Genomic DNA, 18,694 nt, shown 5'->3' with positions numbered 1-18,694 from the left:
GTGATTCTCAACGACTGCGAAACTGAGCAGCGCGCAAGGCAAGTAAACCCACAGCAATCAGAGAGGAGGAGGCTCTGTCTGAGCAGAGAGGTTGGGCAGGCCACACATCTATGACAGCTTTGGTCTAAACAGTGGTGACAGCTGTGGACCAAAGGGCGGCCATTCTCGCAATAAACCATTCAACAGCATCTCTTGGCAAAAATAGTAAACCCATCAGAAGCACCATCTTTGAATACAAAAGACAAAGCTGGCTGTATCTCTTCTGCTATGGGTCAAACATCTAAAGAGGCTATTACCCTCTTTGCCACCTTTTCTATATTCCCAAACTTCTACTCCCACAAGTCTAATTTTCGCTCTTTTCATTCACGTTCCTCCCTGCTCCCTCTGTCACAGGTTCTCTGGCCCAGCTTTTGGCTCAGATTGCTTCTTCATTCCAGGCGTCATCCTGGAATTCTGATCACTGAGACCTCTGACCATCGTCAATTATTTCTCTAAACCCGTCATTTTGTATTGAGATAATTTTCTAATATGCTCAGACAGATGTACTGACTTTTCGATGCCTATTATATCTTGTTTAGAAACAAAATGTGATGGAATCAATAAATTACAGTAATAGATAACAGTATTGTCTTACTTCGTGACATGCATCACACATTCCTTCCTATGGATATTACATTTAATATTTAAATACAGTGGTTTTCAATCTGACATGTGAAGAGTTTAGAAACGAACACTCTTATCCTCATAAGAAAGAAAGGTGAACTGAAAATCACTTTTCTTAGAGCCATTGGAAAAGTAAGGTCACAGGGCTAATCGCTGCTTTGAACACTGGAGAGTTGGAAGGGGTGATACCCAGATTCACGGCTAACCTACTGGGAGCAGAAGCCCGGAAGCAGAAACCCCCAGCTAGAGCCAGTGTGGACAAGAATGCTTTAAACCCTCACTGATGCATTGCCAGAGGCCAGTGTAGATCAGCGGGAGAATTAACCCCTGGGGGCCCAGCCTTAGGAAAACTCCCCACCCTTCTCAAGATTTTTACCCCTTAGGAATTCTACCAGGTGTTCAATCTGAAGATGGGGGCGGGGGGAATCACCATACTTGTTCAGGGAAAGAGGAAAACTAATGATTCTGAACTACACTCAGAGCCCTTTGTTCTGTTTACAAGGCCTGCACTCAAGGGAAACTATTCTGCTAGAGCCTCAGGGAGTTCTTACCAAAGATTAACCAAACTGGGTGAAGAACACACTCAAATCCAGGTCCCTCTAGCCTTTGATGAGGGGGGAGGGTGACACCTCACTTGGGCTCACTACAAGACTGAGACCTGATGATAGGACTATAGAAGGAATCCTGTCCCCTCCACACCTTTCCACCCATGATGGTTAATTGTAGGTGTCTACTTGACTAGATCATATGGTGCCTGGTATTTGTTTAATATTAAATCTGTGCATGTGTGAGAGTGTTTCTGGGTAAATGAACATTTGAATCTGTGGACTCAGGGAGGCAATTTGTCCTCCCCAATGTGGGTGAGAGCACCATGCACTTGATTGAGGGCCTAAAGAGAACAAAAAGGTGGAGGAAAGAAGAAATTTGACCCTTCTTGCTTTACTGCATAAGCCAGGGCATCAATTTTCTGCTCTCAGGACTCCTGGTTCTGAGGTCTTCAGACCCAGGCTGGAATCCATACTGTCAGCTTCCCTGGTTCTTATATTTTCAGATTTGGACTGAATTACACCACTGGCATGCCTGGATCTCCAGCTTACAGACAACAGGTTGTAAATATAAACATATGAATCTCTTATTGGTTCTGTTTCTCTAAAGAATCCAGGAGTTTACAGCTACAAGACTGCAAGGCTCAAAGTCAATTAAGGAGTTTCCAGGGAAACCCAATGAAAACAGACTGGAAGAAAAGAAGGACACTAGAGGAAATTTTAGCCTTTGACATAACAGCTATAGTAAACACAGTCTAACACCCAAATAAACATAAAACCTCCCACTAAAGGCCCATCTTCCTCATTTTCTTTTACCCAATACACCATATCTGACTTTCAACAATAGCAAAAAAATCATAAGCCATGCTAAAAGACAAAGAAGACACAATATGAAGAGAGAGAGTAAGACTAAGAACTAAACTAAGATTTGGCAGAAATTCTGGAATTATCAACAGGGAATTCAAGTAACTATGAATAATGTCCTAAAGGTTCTAATGGAAAAGTAGAGAGCATGCTAGAACAAATGGGTAATGGAAGCACAAAGTTAGAAAACTTAAGACAGAATCGAAGGGGACACTAGAAAACATGTAAATAGAAACTTTCAACACCAAAATATGAAGAGAAAAGAAAGAGCATATATAGAACAGGATATCCAACAACTGAAGGACAATCACAAAATTTGTCACATGTGTAATGGTAATACCAGAAGAGGGGAGAAAGAAACAGAAGAAATAACTGAAATAAAAATGGCTTAGAATGTTCCTGAAATTAATGAAAGACACAACCAGAAATCCAGAAAACTCAGAGAATAGGCTAAATACCAGTGTAGGTACATTATAGTCAATGCACTGGAAATCAAAGACAAGAGGAGAAACATGAAGGAAGGCAGAGGAATAAAAACACCTTACCCACAGAGGAACAAGGATAAGGATTACAACAAACATCTCTTCAGAAATCACACAGGTAAGAAGAGAATGGAGTGAAATATTTAACGTGTTGAAAGACTGCCACCACCATCCTAGGATTCTGTATACAGTGAAATTATCCTTCAAAAGTGAAAGAGAAGTAAAGACTTTCTCAGGCCAAAAAATTAATTAAATAAATAAATGAAAGAATTTGCCACCAATGAGATCTGTCTTGCCAGAAATGTTAAAAGAGGTGCTTCAGAGAAAAAGAAAAGGATACAGGTTATAAACTCATACCTACATAAAGAAAGGAAGAGTGTTAGAGAATCATGAAGGTGATAACAAATTATTTTTCTTATTCTTTTTTTTTAACTTAAAGATTTTTATTTTTATTTTATTTTTTTTGTTTTTGCTTTTTTTTTTATTCTTATGTTAATCCCCATACATTACATCATTAGTTTTAGATGTAGTGTTCCATGATTCATTGTTTGTGCATAACACCCAGTGCTCCATGCAGAATGTGCCCTCCTCAATACCCACCACCAGGCTAACCCATGCTCCCACCCTATTCTTCTTATTCTTAATTAATCCACCAGATAACAGTTGGTTCAAAACAATAACAGTTACGATGTATAGGTTATTTTACCTTACGAGTAAGTGAAATGCATGGCAGCAGGATAAGGGGAGAGAATACTCTGGGATAAGGTATTTGTACTACCTGGGAAGTGATTAAGTATTTCTTCAAGGAGGACTTGGGTTAGTTGTAAATGTTTCTTTTTTTTTTTTTTTAAAGATTTTATTTATTTATTTGAGAGAGGGAGAATGAGAGACAGAGAGCACGAGAGGGAAGAGGGTCAGAGGGAGAAGCAGACGCCCCGCTGAGCAGGGAGCCCGATGCGGGACTTGATCCCAGGACTCCAGGATCATGACCTGAGCCGAAGGCAGTCGCTTAACCAACTGAGCCACCCAGGCGCCCTAAATGTTTATTTCAAACTCAAGGGCAAATACTAAAAAGGATTTAGGGGCGCCGGGTGGCTCAGTTGGTTAAATGTCTGCCTTCTGCTCAGGTCATGATCTCAGGGTTCTGGGATCGAGCCCCATGTTGGGCTCCCTGCTCAGTGGGGAGTTTGCTTCTCCCTCTCCCTCTGCCCCTCCCCATCCAGTCATGCTGCTCTCTCGCTCTCAAATAAACCTTTTTAAAAAAATGTTTTAAAAATGAAAATATACAATTGGTATGCTAAGAAAGGACAGAAAATGAAATCATAGGAAATGTTCACTTACAACCACAGTGAGCACAAAAAGAAATAAAAGAAAGAGAAAAAATACAGCTTATGAATAGAAAACAGTTATACAGGTGCCTGGGTGACATAGTTGGTTAAGCATCTGAATCTTGGTTTTGGTTCAGGTTGTGATCTCAGGGTCGTGAGATCCAGTCCCATGTCGGGCTCCCCACTCAGCATGGAGTCTGCTTAAGATTCTCCCTTCTTCTATCTTTAAAAAAAGAAAAAAAAAAAAAGATTCTCTCTTCTGTTCCCCCACCCACCACCGTTCTCTCTCTCAAATAAATTACGATGGGCTGAAAGCTCAGATAACAGCATTTTTTACCAATAAAATATTTTTAAATGAAAATATGTACATTGTATTTTTAGACATAATGCTATTGCACACTTAAGAGGATAGCATAGTATAAACAACTTTCATATGCACTGGGAAGCCAAAAAAGTCATTTGACTTCCTTTATTCTGATATTCTCTTTATTGAGGTTTCTGGAACCAAACCCACAATATCTCCAAGGTTTGCCTATAATTAATAACCTTCCAGAATAGAAAACACCAGGCCCGGATGGGTTCACTGGTGAATTCTACCAAATATTTAATAAAGAAATGATGCCCATTCTCTACAATCGGATCCAGAAAACAGTAGCAGAGGAACTATTTCCCAACTTATTCCCCGAGGCCAGCGTTACCTTAGTATCAATACTAGAAAAATGCTTTAGGACAAAAGAAAATTACCAACCAGTATCTCTCATGCAAAAACCTTCAATAAAATATTAGCAAATCACATGAGCAAAGCATATTAAAAAATTATACACTATGACCAAGTGGAATTTATTCTGGCATGCAAGGCTTGTTTAACATTCAGAAATCAGTTACTGTAAACTCATACCAATAGGCCAAAGAAGAAAAACTTTATGATCATATCAATTGATGCCAAAAAAAAGAAAAATTCACAAAGTCCAACACCATTCATGATTAAAAAAAAACAAAAACACAACTCTCTTCAATCCAGAAATAGAGAAACCTACAGTTAAAAATGTACTTAATGTTGAGGAACAAGATGCTTTCCCCTAAGACTGGGAATAAGAGAAGCATGTTGCCTCTCTTCACTCCTACTCAATGTTGTACTAGAAGACCTAGCTAATGTGTTAGAAAACAAAGCAAACAGATGAGGAAGAAAAAAAATTAAAAATGTCTTTGTTCATAGACTACAGGATTGTTTATGTATACCATTTTTAAAAAGGCCAAAAAACTAGAATAAGTAATTATAGCAGGATTGCAGGATGCAAGGTTAATATACAAAAGTCAACTGACTTCCTATATTCTGGCAGGAACAAGTGGAATTTGAAATTAAAACACAGTGTCATTTACATTAGCAACATTACAGAGACAGTAAATGGGAGATGGAGGGAGGGACACATGGGTGTAACTCACGGGATTTTTAGGGCAGTGAAGCTATTCTCTATGACACCGTAATGCTGGATGGAAGATGTTACGCATTTGGCAAAACCCACACAAGTGTACAACACAAAAAGAGAACTCCTAAACATAAACCATGGACCGTAGTTAATAACGTTTCAATGTTGGTTCAGCGATTGTAAAAAACATACCACACCAGCGCAAGATGTTAGTAATAAGGACAACTGAGGGTGGAGAGAGGAAGTATATGAGACCTGTATTTTCTGTTCCATTTTTCTGCAAACCTAAAACCACTCTAAATAATGAAGTCTATTAATAAGGAAAAAATTATGTTAAAAATGAATTTAAAAAATCTACATCTATGATGTAGATACGATTATGTTTTCAGGAAGGGAAAATGAACTTAGGAAAGTTAATGTACATGGTCACATAGCTAGGGAATTGTGAACCAGCATTAAAAATGTCACCAAGACTCAAACCCAAGCATTACAACATGGAGATAAAGGTGTACACACACCCACACTCACACACACGTACGCGTGCCCGCATACACGTGTCCACATATAAACATGCCTGCGTGTTTCGCTGTTTTTCAGGGGCAGATAGATTTCACCGGCCTGGGACTGGGACAGCGCCCCTCACTGGTGGCAGGGGCTGGAGGGGAGACTGAAGGTCTGATCTTGGCTATCTGTGGTACAATCACGGGTCTGGCTTCGCTAGACGGAAGGGAGCCCAGGGCCAGGTTGACTCTTAGCGATAAAGCACGACTTTCCCACTGGTTGGATCTGCGCAGGTGGCTGGGGGAAGGGAAGGATCCCATCCTCTCTGCAGCCCATGGGGCACAGAGAGGATGAGCCAGAGATGCCAGTCTGTTGGGTGGCGCGTGCCATCTCCTTTCGTAAACACCGAGCACGGCCAGGCTGGAGGCTCCCATGAAGCCACAGGGTTGTGCTGGAGACGGGGTCCTGCACTGCCGGAGATGCCGAAGGTGCTCGGAGCTGTGACGAGCACTACAGACGGGCTGTGTGGCCCCATACGGAGCATCTGGGCCACCCTGGAACTGCCCATGTGCTCTGCCGTCTCTGCAAAAGCAGCTCCTGAGCCCAAAGTGCTTGGAGTCCAAACATCGTCTGGCTGTGTCAGTTGCGATGGGGGTGCCTGGGGGCCGTGGCCTCTAGGGCTCCCCTGTAAGCAAAGGAGGCGAGTTCCCGTGTGCACAGGCAAGCTCTGCCAAAAACCAGCAGGTGTCAGAGGGCAGGCAGAGTCGGGTCACTCTGCTCTTCCTCCTCCCGTTTCCTTCCTCATGTACAACTTTGAGCTGAAGGAAGAGCCTGTTCTTCTCTTCCCGTAGGGCCAAAAGCTCCTCTGGCCACTTGGGTTTGTTCCTTGGTCTCCTCTAGTGGCCTTCTCTGGGCCGTGGTTCTCCCAGTTTTGTACACCGATGGCCTTTTCTCTATGGTCTCTGCAGCCTGCTGCATGCCTGCGTCGCATCCAGCCACTGAGCCCAACCCCTGATGGATGCATTCATTCATACACACGCGTAGGATCACGACATTCTGCAGGTGAGGAGCTAAGAGAAAGGCAGTGTGTGCTCCAGAAACCTGTTGATTTGGGAACTGCTGAAGACACGTACTCGGGTGCAACTGTAGGAAATGGGGACCATGTCTATTAGAGGCCTGATCTCCATGTTGAGACAGAAGTTACTGGCACCAGGTCAGCCCTTCACCCAGGGACATTACACCTGAAAGCTGGAATCCTTTCTTTATGAGTTTTCCTCTTCTGTAGAAGATCCTCCCAAAGGTCTGTCCTCTGTTCTATCTCCCTGGGATGGGTAAGGTAGAGGGGGAGCGATCAAGGAAAGTAAATTCTATTCCTTTCCCATGATCTTGCAGCCCTCGGCTCCCCATGCCTCTGTCTTCCACCTGGAAGCTGGGTCCAAGGGGATCTGCTACCAGCAACTTCTATTGTGCCTCGTCAGATAGCGAGCCTGGACTCCTGCATTTCACGATGCATGCCCCCATCCTTGACATGTTCACATGCTAGCTGTGCGGATCGCATCCGAAAGTAAAACCAAACAGCTGTGTTTCTCCACTCGCTTGGCACATATTTACTGAAACCCTATTCAGACTATTCATTCCACAAATACCGGTTATGTGGTAAGTGCTGGGTATAATTCTTATGTAAATCCTCGCTCTGCTGGAAACAGGATAGAAGTTGAGACATACGCTACCCTTCAGGTACTTACAGACCGTAGGGAAATGGGCAAGTTCCAGTTGGTATAGGAGCAAGCATATGGTTTTCAAGTACAAACTAGACAAAGAAATTAAGGGAACCATGCACAAGAAGAGGATCAAGCAGAGTTCTTCGGGGTGAGCAGGAGAGCCCCCTGCTCTCGGGCCCACAGTCATTGATGATTCTTGGAAGAGAACTCTGCTCTGCACAGCACCACACAAAACCGAGAACAAGGATGCTGCGCTGCAGGTCTATTTAGAAGACACATCATGTTGCCTTTATTAAAATAATAATTTTTAGGTGTAAGTAATAAACAAGAACAGTAGCTCTTCCCAGAGAGATCAGAGAGGCTCACTGAGAGCATCCCGTAATAATTAAGAGAACATACAGGGCATAGGACGCCAAGAAGGATCCTCTCTCAGACACAGCTGCAATCCTCCTGAAGCCCCGGCTGGTCAGTTTCCTCCTCATTAATGCTGCCTGACATTTGATAAACGTGCATGCCTGATACCCTGTCTGCCCCGGTTCAGAAGCTCATCTACCAGCAGCCAGCCTTGCAGGCGCTGGCCTCAGAAACCACAGGACTCCTTCTCTGCAGGGAACGGGGGACCGCCTTGCCGTGGGTTCTCAGGGGCACACACTGCCAAAGGTGTGGGGAGATCTGGGACCAAGTGCCCACGCTCCCAGCTTCTCCCAGCTGCCTGATCACTCCACCACAGACGGGCTCTGTATTTGGTGACTAAAGCTGAAAGCCCAACTGTTTTTCTTATTTTCTGCTTCTTCCTAGTGAGCTGTAAGCCCAAGTGAGCTTCTGCTCCTCATCGATTGAGGACTTGGATGCCTACTGTGTACCAAGTACCAAGTACCAAGCAGGCCTCTCTATCCTTATGCAGCAACCATCTGAGACACTTTCTCTGAATGTTTTCTAGAAAGTGGATTTATTACAGATCGGTTTCCTATTTGCAGAGCACATACATTTTAATGAAGTGCAAGCAGCATGGAGCAAAGCACACATATTCTGGTGAGAAAATGACTAGAAAGGCCTTGTTTCAGAGTGTGTGGCATAAAGTGGAGTCCTGTCATAACAAATTAAAAACACTGACTGGGAGAAAACTAATCTTTCACAGAGAAAAAAAAAAAAAAGACAAGAAAACATTTTCAGAAGGAAGCATCTCCTACTTATAAGAAAGAGTGGGGGGTTGAGGACAAGTAGCTTTTTTTCTTTTTCTTTCAGTGCACAAATTTCCAAAATGCAAGGCAGTATATAGCTGGGAACGGTGTGGATTCCAGCATCAGACCGAGTGGGTTAACATACCTCCTCGTTTACTTAGCTGCATCGCCCGAGCTTCGGATCCCCAGCTAGAACTTGGGAATCGGAGCTTTCATAGTGTTTACCTCAGATGGCGTTTCGCAGAAGACCTCAGTCTGGCACTGCAATCAGCATCAGTCAGTAGAAGGCATTGCTGTTTTTATCAGCTGTTTCCAGGCACCCAGTGAAAAGAAATACCAAGTTCTTGCCTTTAAGGAACTTACAATCTAAAGCGGGGAAATCTTCACAGAACTGGAGACCAACGAAAGCGATGAACATGCACTTCTGCCCTCCACATACTGATAGCTACGTCGTTCTAGGAGGTTGGGGAGAAGGAACTGCCCATAGGGAGAGAAAGGGCCACGGAGGAGGCTCGGAACACAAAAGTCTCGCTGAGCAGGTAGTTCTAACAGAGTCACAGCTAGGCAGAAGCAGCACAGTCTGTATTGTTCGAACACCCAATCAACACGTAAGGATCCACAACGTCCTACCTCAATGTCCTCTGCACTGCAGCTTTCCAAAAATGTACCATTTCTGTTAATACTTCCCATTTTGGACTCTCTTTTGCCACCCATGCCATTCGCATGGCTGTCAACTCGACGTCACCTCTTCAGGGCTAACTCTCCTAAGGACCCCGGCTAAAGCCCTCCACCCGTCCCCGGCACTATCTTATCACCCTAGTTTATTCCCATCATGCTTTTGGCAGAGTTCCCAAGTGTGCTGTAGCTTTGGACTGCAGCCGAGTTTCTACCTCCTACTGACATTTGGGGCTGGACACTGGTCGCAGAGCTGCCCTGTGCATCTTAGGATGCTCCTCATCATCCCGGCTTCTATCCCCTAGAGGTCAGCGGCAGCACCCTGCCACTCTCGCCCAAGATTCTAACAGCAGCAGAGGTCCCCAGACCTCACCAGTGTCTGTGCAGCCTTCCAGGTCCAAAGCCCAGGACTCAGGACAGCCCAGATACGCGACAGCCCTGAGCAGGCTCATCTGTTAACCTCACTGTGTCTGCACGATACAGATTTTCTACAGGTACCAGTATGTGGAAGGGGTCTGTAAGCACTGAAACGATGTGTTTACAGGTTTAAAGATTTTACGTTCGTTATACAATTGAAGACCACGGCAATGCTACAAAAGGCAGAAAGGGATGCTAGCCCCATTCCCAGGTGAGACATTCAAGAATGATGGCTTAGTTTGCTAAATCCTCACTGTTTTTAGAGACTTGAGCATCTCATCCTCTTAACAGAGACAATGCAGTTGACTTAAAAAGGAAGACAATATTCTCCCCCACCAAAGTCTTCTCCAGGGCAAATTTCCAAGTTACTTCAATTGTTGTCTTACATCGTTTCCAGCAATATGGTCCATACTCCACCACACTGTCACAGCCTATACTTCTATTCTTTTTTCTTTTCAATCTATTTCAAAGCTTTATTAAGATACAGTTCATGTATTATAAAATTCACCCATTTAAAGTATACAATTCAATGGTTTTCAGGATAGTCAAAGACTTAGGCAACTATCACCAAAATCTAACTCCAGAATATTGCCATCACCCTGAAAAGTGACCCATACTCTGGAGAGTCGCTCACAAGAGGCCCCTCATCCTCCCAGCTCTAGCACTAATTCACTTATTGCTTCTATAGATTGGCCTAGAATAGACAAACAGAATTTGTCCAGAACAGACATTTCCTTTAAATAGAATCATACAACGTGTGGCATTTTACTTACCACAATGCTTTCAAGATCATCCATGTGGCAGTGTGATCAGTACTTGGCTCCTTTTTATAACCAAATAACATTGCATTGTATGAGTACACCACAGTTGATCTATCCATTCATGGACATTTTCGTTGCTACTTTTTGGCTCTTAGGAATAATGTTGCAAAAGACATTCATGTCCAAGTGTTTGTGTGGACATCTATTTTCAATTCTCTTAGAAAATACGCAAGAGTAGAATGTACACATCACATGGTAACCCTACGTTTCACATTTTGAGGTGTTGCCAGATTTTCAAAGAAGCCACATGATTTTACAACCCCACCAGTGATGTATTAGAGTTTTATTTATTTATTTATTTTTTAAGATTTTAATTTATTTGAGAGAGACAGACAGAGATAGCAAGAGAGAGCATGAGCAGGGACAAGAGGGAGAAGAGGGAGAAGCAGGCTTCCCGCAGAGCAGGGAGCCCGATGCAGGGCTCGATCCCAGGACCCTGAGATCATGACCTGAGCCGAAGGCAGACACGTAATGACTGAGCCACCCAGGTGCCCCTAGAGTTTTAATTTCTGCACATCCACATTTGTTATCACCTGTCTTTTCTTTATTCTAGCCATCCAAGTGTGTGTGAAGTGGTATAACTTTGTGGCTTTGATTTTCATTTCCCTAATGACTATTAATGTTGAACATCTTTACATGTGCTTAGTGGCCTTTTGTATATCTCCTTTGGGGAAATGTCTATTCATGTGCTGCTTTTAAAGATTTATTTATTTTGAGAGAGAGAGGGCATGCGCACATGCACAGGAGCAGGGCAAGGGGCAGAAGGAAAGGGAGAGACAGAACCTCAAGCAGACCCCCTGCTGAGCAGGGCAAACTCTCATGACCATTCAGGGCACAATCTCATGACCCTGAGATCATGACCTGAGCCGAAAGAAAGAGCCGACCACTTAACTGACTGAGCCATCCAGGCACTCCTCATGTGTTACTTTTAAAATTGAACTCCTTGTGTGTTTATTATTGAGTTGTAAGTATTTATATATTCTAGACACAAGTCCTTTGATGGTTAATTTTATGTGTCAACTTAGCTTAGCCACAGTGTCCAGGTATTTGGTCAAACATAATTCTGGATTTGTCAGTGAGGGTGTTTTTTGTGGATAAGATTTAAATCAGTGGACTTTGAGTCAAGTAGATCTCCCTTTATAATTGGGTGGGCCTCATCCAATCAATTGAAGATCTTCATAGACCACAGACTGACCTCCCCTGCCAAGAAGGAATTCTGCCAGCCGATGGTCTTTGGATTTGAACTGCAACACAAACTCCTTCAGGCTCCAGCCTGCCAGCCTGCCCTATAGAGTCTGGACTTGCTATAGCCTCCACAGTCTCATGGGCAAATCCCTTAGAACAAATCTCTATAGACATATACACATCCTGGGACACCTGGGGGGCTGTCGGTGAAGCATCTGCCTTCTGCTCAGGTCAGGATCCCAGGGTCCTGTGATGGAGCCCTCATCAGGCTCCCTGCTCGGTGGGGAGCCTGCTTCATCCTCTCCCTCTGCCTGCCGCTCCCCCTGCTTGTGTGCTCTCTCTCTCTGACAAATAAATAAATAAAACCTTTAAAAAAAAAAAAAAAGAATATACACATCCTGTTGGTTCTGCTTCTCTGGAGGACCCTGAATACAAGTCCTTTATTGCACGTGATTTGTGAAAACCTTTTCCCATTCCTTATTTCCTTCTATAATAAAATAAGATGTGAAAAAACTAATATTAAACAGAGTTTTGTCTTTACTTTCCAATCTCTACATCCTGCCAAAACACACACGCACACACACACCATCCATGTCATCCCCCTTCAAAGGCAGCTATTTCCCTCACAGAAGGGAAGAAACCAGAGAGAACTAAACAATTCAATCTCCAAATTCAGAGTCCTTTATGCCAAAGCAATTGAGAAAGAACAGGTCTTTGAATTCCCTCCAGCTTGGCTTTGAATAGCAAGAGCCAGGCCTAAAGGAAGGGAAGAAAAAGTTTAATTCTAACAACAGATTTCAAAAGAACTAAAGTGTTCCTATCTGCTCCATCCGTTTCTTTCCTGAAGACTCCTGGACTGTTTATAAAGGTATAAAGAGAACTTCATAGAATGCTCCAATAACTCAATCAAATGCAGGACTTTCCCTGCATTACTCAACTGGAGAGATGCACAGGGATCTCAGAAGATGTCATCATGACAGGGTACCACCAAGGAACAATGAGATACCTCATCACACCTGCTGGGCCTTGCAGCAAGGAGGGGGTGGAGGGGCTCTGTTACATTAACCTCCTTCTCCAGCGATGTTCCCTTGACTGTATAATCTGGTATTTGCTTCCTACCATATTATCACAGTAATGGTGGACTGAAAATGTTTCATCCTTGCCTTTTTTTCGATTTTTACTTTGACTTTTCAAGAAGTCCAAAGAATATTATTTGTCTAAGACCTTGTCAGGGCCATGATAGTCTAAGTACCCAATAAAAAAAAATAAAAACAAAAACAAATAAATGCACCATCTAGGGAAACAAACCAGAACAACCCATTATATAGGCTCAGATGTGCCCAAGATCCAACCACACGAAACTGTAGACCCCAAGGTAAAGAGCTTTAAAAAGCTAGTGAAGCAAAGAGGATTTTTAATTCTAAGACCACCAAATCCAATTTTTTTATTGAGCAAATTGGCCATGAAGCAGATTTCAATAAAAGCAAAGAAGTGGTTTTGATATGCTTTATTTTCCATTTAAAAATCAAGAGATTTAAATATAGCACCCATGCCCCACTTCTATTCGCATAAAGGGAAAATATGCTATGCCAAGTGGTGAAAAGTGAAATTGTTGGCTTGATTTGCTCTTCAATCTGGCATTTTCCATGAAGTACAGTTTTCTTTGAGTTATCTAAACTTTTTCGCCCTCATTGGTGAAAGCATAACTACTACCAAAGTAATTTTGAGCACTCTTTACGGTAGGGTATCAGGTTAATCATTTTTCATCTTCTCTATAAGGAAATGTTTTTATTTGTTAATTTCTTTAAAGGTGTCACCACAGTCCTGATAGTTGAATGAATATTAGATACGGGGTTTATTCTCCATTGTGCTTGGATAGGTAAGCATTGAAGGGAACTATTTCTCAGTTGGAGATTAACTAGGCATGGTCCCATCCATTTGAAAAATGTAATTCATCAAGACGACTAATCATGTGTACATAAAGGAAGAAGGAAAGTGTGTGATGTTGTTATAGTAAGAAAGATCACCTCCTATCTTATAATTTCACAGTTCTTTTCATTTACCCACAGGTGTTTCCTCGATTCACAGAACAAATTCTAACACTTGACTAATTAATTCAAGTGTATATTTTTGCCATAATATATGAGATAGAATAGAGGTCAATGAAATCAGTTTATAAAGTAGGAGCTTGGTATTCCCCACATGCACCTAAAAATCCTCTTCTAATTTATTTTACAAACAATAAAATGGCTTCTCTATCAAACCATATTTGGAGCACCTAAAATAATCTGGTATGTATTAGGACTTAGTTTGAGTCCGTGGGATGACAAGAGCATACTATGGTGATAATGAATGTAAATAATTAGAAAGCCATGTAAATTATTTCAACCTGTCTTGCAAAACACAACCTGGGAAAATGTTGGGATTATTGTGATTCATCCAGACAGCCTTTCGCCAAGAACCTATGCCCACATACAACTTCTCAAAAGACCTAGAGAGAACATTTGTAGGTCCCTAAAATAAGGCAAGAGAGATTCAATACACAAAGGGAATTTTTCTACTATGTGATATAAAAGAAAAGAAGAAAGGGGCAGTAAGTTGCTATACTTGGAGTAAGGGTATTAGTTTCTGATTCAGAAACCCATGGGGAGGAACACACAAGTGGGTATGTCCGTGCTAGAAATCACAGAAGGGTTGGAGCAGGCTGGGGCAGGGGCAGCAGAAATAACTCACATGGGGCTTCTCTTTCACCTACAGAAGAGGATACCCCAAGTATCCCACAGGTGTCCTCAAGGACCTCCTGAGACACCCCATCAGTGACACTGTTCTCATTCCTCTACCTGTGACACTTGATAGCTCTCTCCGTCCCTACCTCCCCCTGTCCCAAGTCTTTAATATTCTTTCTGTTCCTTAAGGACAGGAAACCTCTCCTCTCCCCTCCACCCCCGTTTCAGGACCAGTGACTGCCTCCCCTCTGCCCCGCATGCATGGCATCTTGTATCTGCACTTAGATCTCAGCTTGAACATCGCCTCCTCAGAGAGGTCCTTCCTTGGTAACCTGGTCCAGGGTGGCCTCATCCCTCAAGGCTAGTTTCCCTCCTTACTGCTTATCTGTACCCTCTGCAGGAACTTCCGCTAAGGGAGAACAGCCCTGAATCCCCCGAGCTTGGAACAATTCCTGGCACGTGGCCGGTGCTCCATAAGTATTTGTCCAACAAACAAGGCTGCAACTTCTCTGTTGAATGCTATAATAATATTGCTTTTCTTTCAAGGTAATCTGGGCTTCTTTCATCTTGTGGATATTTGCAGCAAGAAAGACAGCTCACTTATTATGCAAGCACATTTCCCTTTAATGTTATGTGACACTGGTATTGCTTTTGTTCTTCCAAATTTGTTTCACTCCATCTGATACATAATTTAATCTAATTTCTCACTGTGCTTGTTGATTCAACTTGAGTCGAAGACTTTTCATGCATTGGGGAGTCTATTTATAGGTCTACTTTGCATTTTGTCTGTTAACTTCATTTCTGTACCCTCAAAACAAATATGTGGGCACTTAATCACGCATTTCCCTTCCCAGGCAGCGTGGGTGTGGGCTGTGCTAAGGCTCACACCATCCAAACGTAAATTAAGGCATCTTTTGATAAGAAAATCTGACATACCATGCAAACCTATTTCTAGAATTATTATTATTATTCAGAATTATTCTAGAGCCATAGCTATTGTTTTTCAGAACATACAAATCCTTCCACAGCTGTGAAAAAGAAAGAACATGATTGAAGGATTTTTTTTTTCTTTTTTGAAGGGCTTGATTGGGTCTAGTAAGTGTATACTTTTAGTTTGCTTTGTTTAAAAAGAGAAAGGTCATCAGAGAGGCCTTCAGTGTATTCAGCAAGGAAAGCAAAAACTGAAAGAACTGAGAAAAGCAGTTTTACACCCCGAGAGGCTGTAGGTACAGGGGTTAGGGCATTCAGAAAGAAATGCAGCCAGTCTTTTTTCTCATGAATTCTTTACACTTGAACCTAGGAATCAAATGTGACCTCTGCTTTATTGTGTGTTCACATAGTTGACGAGAGATACCAACAAACCATAGGGGAGCTCCCTTCCATAGGCATGGAACTAAGAATATGTATATAGGCACTTCTCAGGTTCCAGGGATCAGAGAAAGACCAGAAGAGTCAGAAGCCAGAGAGGAAAACATTTTCAGTAGCTTTCCGACTCACTCCTGTTAATGTGCCACTCCCACAATTCTTCAGCTTTCAGAGACTCAAACCCCCTGATGCACCATCCGTCCTTGGCCCCGCTCCTCCCCGAGTGCCTCCCCCTCCTCGGCCCACTGAACTAGCGGTGGGGGGGTGGTGGTGGTCAGCCCCCACCATCCTTCCTTCACCTGCTCCCCATTCTCTCTCTCCGCCATTCCTGGTTCCCTGGCCAAACACCCATCCACATGGCTATGGGAGGGTGGGAGCCCGACTTCCGGAAGGGATGATGAGCAAACGCAAATGACCTCACCACACTGCCCTACCTCCCCTGGGAAGGCCCCCACCACATTCTTCTCCACTAGCTCAGCCCTGCACTTAAAAATCCTGCCACCTTTTGTTCCAGCAGAGTCGAGCTTGATCTCTGCCCCATCACAAGTCTTGAATGAGTTCTTCCTTGCCTGTTTAATTTAGACTCGGGATGGCTAACATCCAGTGGGGCGGAGGACACCTGGCCATCACGCTGTTCTTCTAGTTCAAACACACCTTTGTTTTCTCCTGCCTTCTCCTCTGCCCCCAAACCTCTCATACCTCTGCCCCCTCCTCATTCTCAGCTGATAGCCTTGATTTCTGGATCATTGGGGTTTCCTCCAGCTCCTATCACCCCCCCCATCACCCCACCGACCCACACATGCAGCCTGATACCCTTCCTTCCCAGGCTCTATAGGCACCAGAGACCCTATCCTTTCGAGCTCACTCAAGAGTCCACCTGGGCTCCACAGGTTCAGAGAGTAAGAATGAACAGTGACCTTTCCACATGCAGGCACACAACTACTGTGTTTCAAATACACTCATACACTACTACAACAGTACCCAACTCCTAAGCCCTGATGTAAATTGGCTCATCTAAAGCTTCAGAGTTCCCGGTACCTCACGCAATCCTGGTTCACACCGACTGTAATCAGAGAAATACACTGCCTCCCATTCTTGGAAGTCAAAGTCACATTCTATTTGCCACAGGGAGGTTTCCCTCCCTCTGTAGCTTAGTTGATTTGCACATTTCTAACTGTGGATAAATGACAGATGTGCCGAGCTGCTTTTTATTGGAAGCCAAGTAGAGAGCTCATCCCAGAGCTTAAAAATATTTACAAGGTTTCTGCAGTGTATGACTCCTCATCACACTGCTATGCTGGGCTATGTCCCACCTCAAAAAGTTCAAGGACAAACAATTACCTCTTCAAGGACATCGGCAAGCTTACTGAGGATCTCTTCAGGAAGGCTCTGGAATGTTGGGACACTGAAAAACAAAACAGATGATGCTGAAGCAACTTTCTTTCACAAACAAGTCAGCAACATGCAAATGCATAAGGATCAAAGCAGGAACTTAAGCATGATTTGATGGGAAAAGGCGTGTTGTACTAGAAAGAACTTGGAGGCTGAACAGAACTGAGTTCAAATCCCACGCATAATTAACTGTGGGACTGCAAATGCCTCAGCTATAATGGGGAGAAAAACCACTTTCTCCCTTATCAGTCTGTCACCAGATTCCCTCCTCTTCCATCTGCCTCTCTGGGTCCCTCTATACACACGTGCGTGCATGCACGCGCACACACACACACACACACACGCACTCATACACATGTGCACAAAGTCCTTCTACAGGCCAACTCCTGCTCATTCTTTAGGCCACAGCTCGATCAATGATACACTCAGACCTTCAAACATTCATCCAGCAACCTTGGAAGCTTCCTTTCTCCCCAACCCCCTCCAGCTAGGTCAGGTTCTCCCAGCATGAACTCCTTTATCGCTTGCTATAACAGTCATTAGACACTTAATCAGATATTTTTTTCCTGGGTGTTCTCCCTGCTAGAATTTAAACTCCACAAAAATAAGAACTATTTATCGGTCTTGTTCAACCCCTGTGTTTTCCATCATTAACAAATAACTCAATAGAGGACGTTGAATAAAGTTATGAAAGTGTAGATGTGTGAATGCTTCCTGGGACAATGAGAAGGATCAGATCAGACAGGGTGGAGAAAAGAGCCAGAGTCAGTAGACCAGGAAAATTATTAGTTCTTCTCCCTTCCTCTTATTGTCCCCCACTGACCAGCAAATGAAAATACGGAGTGATGCTAAATGCACAAACCCATGAGTTCTTTTAGATGTGAAATAGTAATGAACTTAAAAGAAATAAAAACACTTATCAACATGTAATTTTTGAAGCTCCCCTGGAAAATCTATCTGAGATATAGAACTAAATTCCCATTTAATCCCATCTCACTGCTCGAATAGAGAGAGGACACTAAATGAGCGCATATACATTTGCGTATCTGATATTTGACTTAGTGAATAATTCCAGCTTGATTGGAACGATACAATGAAAGAAGCCATAGCATACTGTTTGGATATAACCACGGAAGTTTTACTGTTAATTTGTCACTCTAATTCCTATTACTTAGTGTAAAGCCTATTGATAAAATCCCAGGGTTTTATGCAGAGGTAGAACAATTCACCCGGGACCATCTGTTCCACCAGATTTACTGCTGTGGTCTTGGTCACATGGGTTTTAATTTCCAGAAGGCAGTGTATTTCAGCAGCTGGATGGAACTTATCACAGAAAGTGAGGAAGACAGAAGAAGCTGTTGTCACAAGTAATGCAGGTTGAAAAATCTAGCCCTTCCTTGT

The 18,694-nt window shown here is 43.1% G+C and overlaps 1 protein-coding gene across 2 annotated transcripts in view; it reads right to left on the bottom strand.

Moving 5' to 3' along the window:
* Positions 1-18,694, bottom strand: part of LOC102740208 (protein kinase cGMP-dependent 1) — a 914,142-nt gene that overhangs the window by 184,134 nt on the left and 711,314 nt on the right. For both annotated transcript variants that reach the window (XM_081824401.1, XM_081824402.1), the window contains exon 5: positions 17,243-17,306. In XM_081824401.1, the coding sequence (XP_081680527.1) occupies positions 17,243-17,306 (64 nt within the window). The remainder of the gene's footprint in view (positions 1-17,242; positions 17,307-18,694) is intronic.

Source organism: Leptonychotes weddellii, chromosome 6 (assembly GCF_054177405.1).
Source record: "Leptonychotes weddellii isolate Sample4059 chromosome 6, ASM5417740v2, whole genome shotgun sequence".
NCBI lineage: Eukaryota > Metazoa > Chordata > Mammalia > Carnivora > Phocidae > Leptonychotes > Leptonychotes weddellii.
Note: the sequence above shows the minus strand (reverse complement) of the source record. Positions and strands in the feature narration are given on the sequence as shown.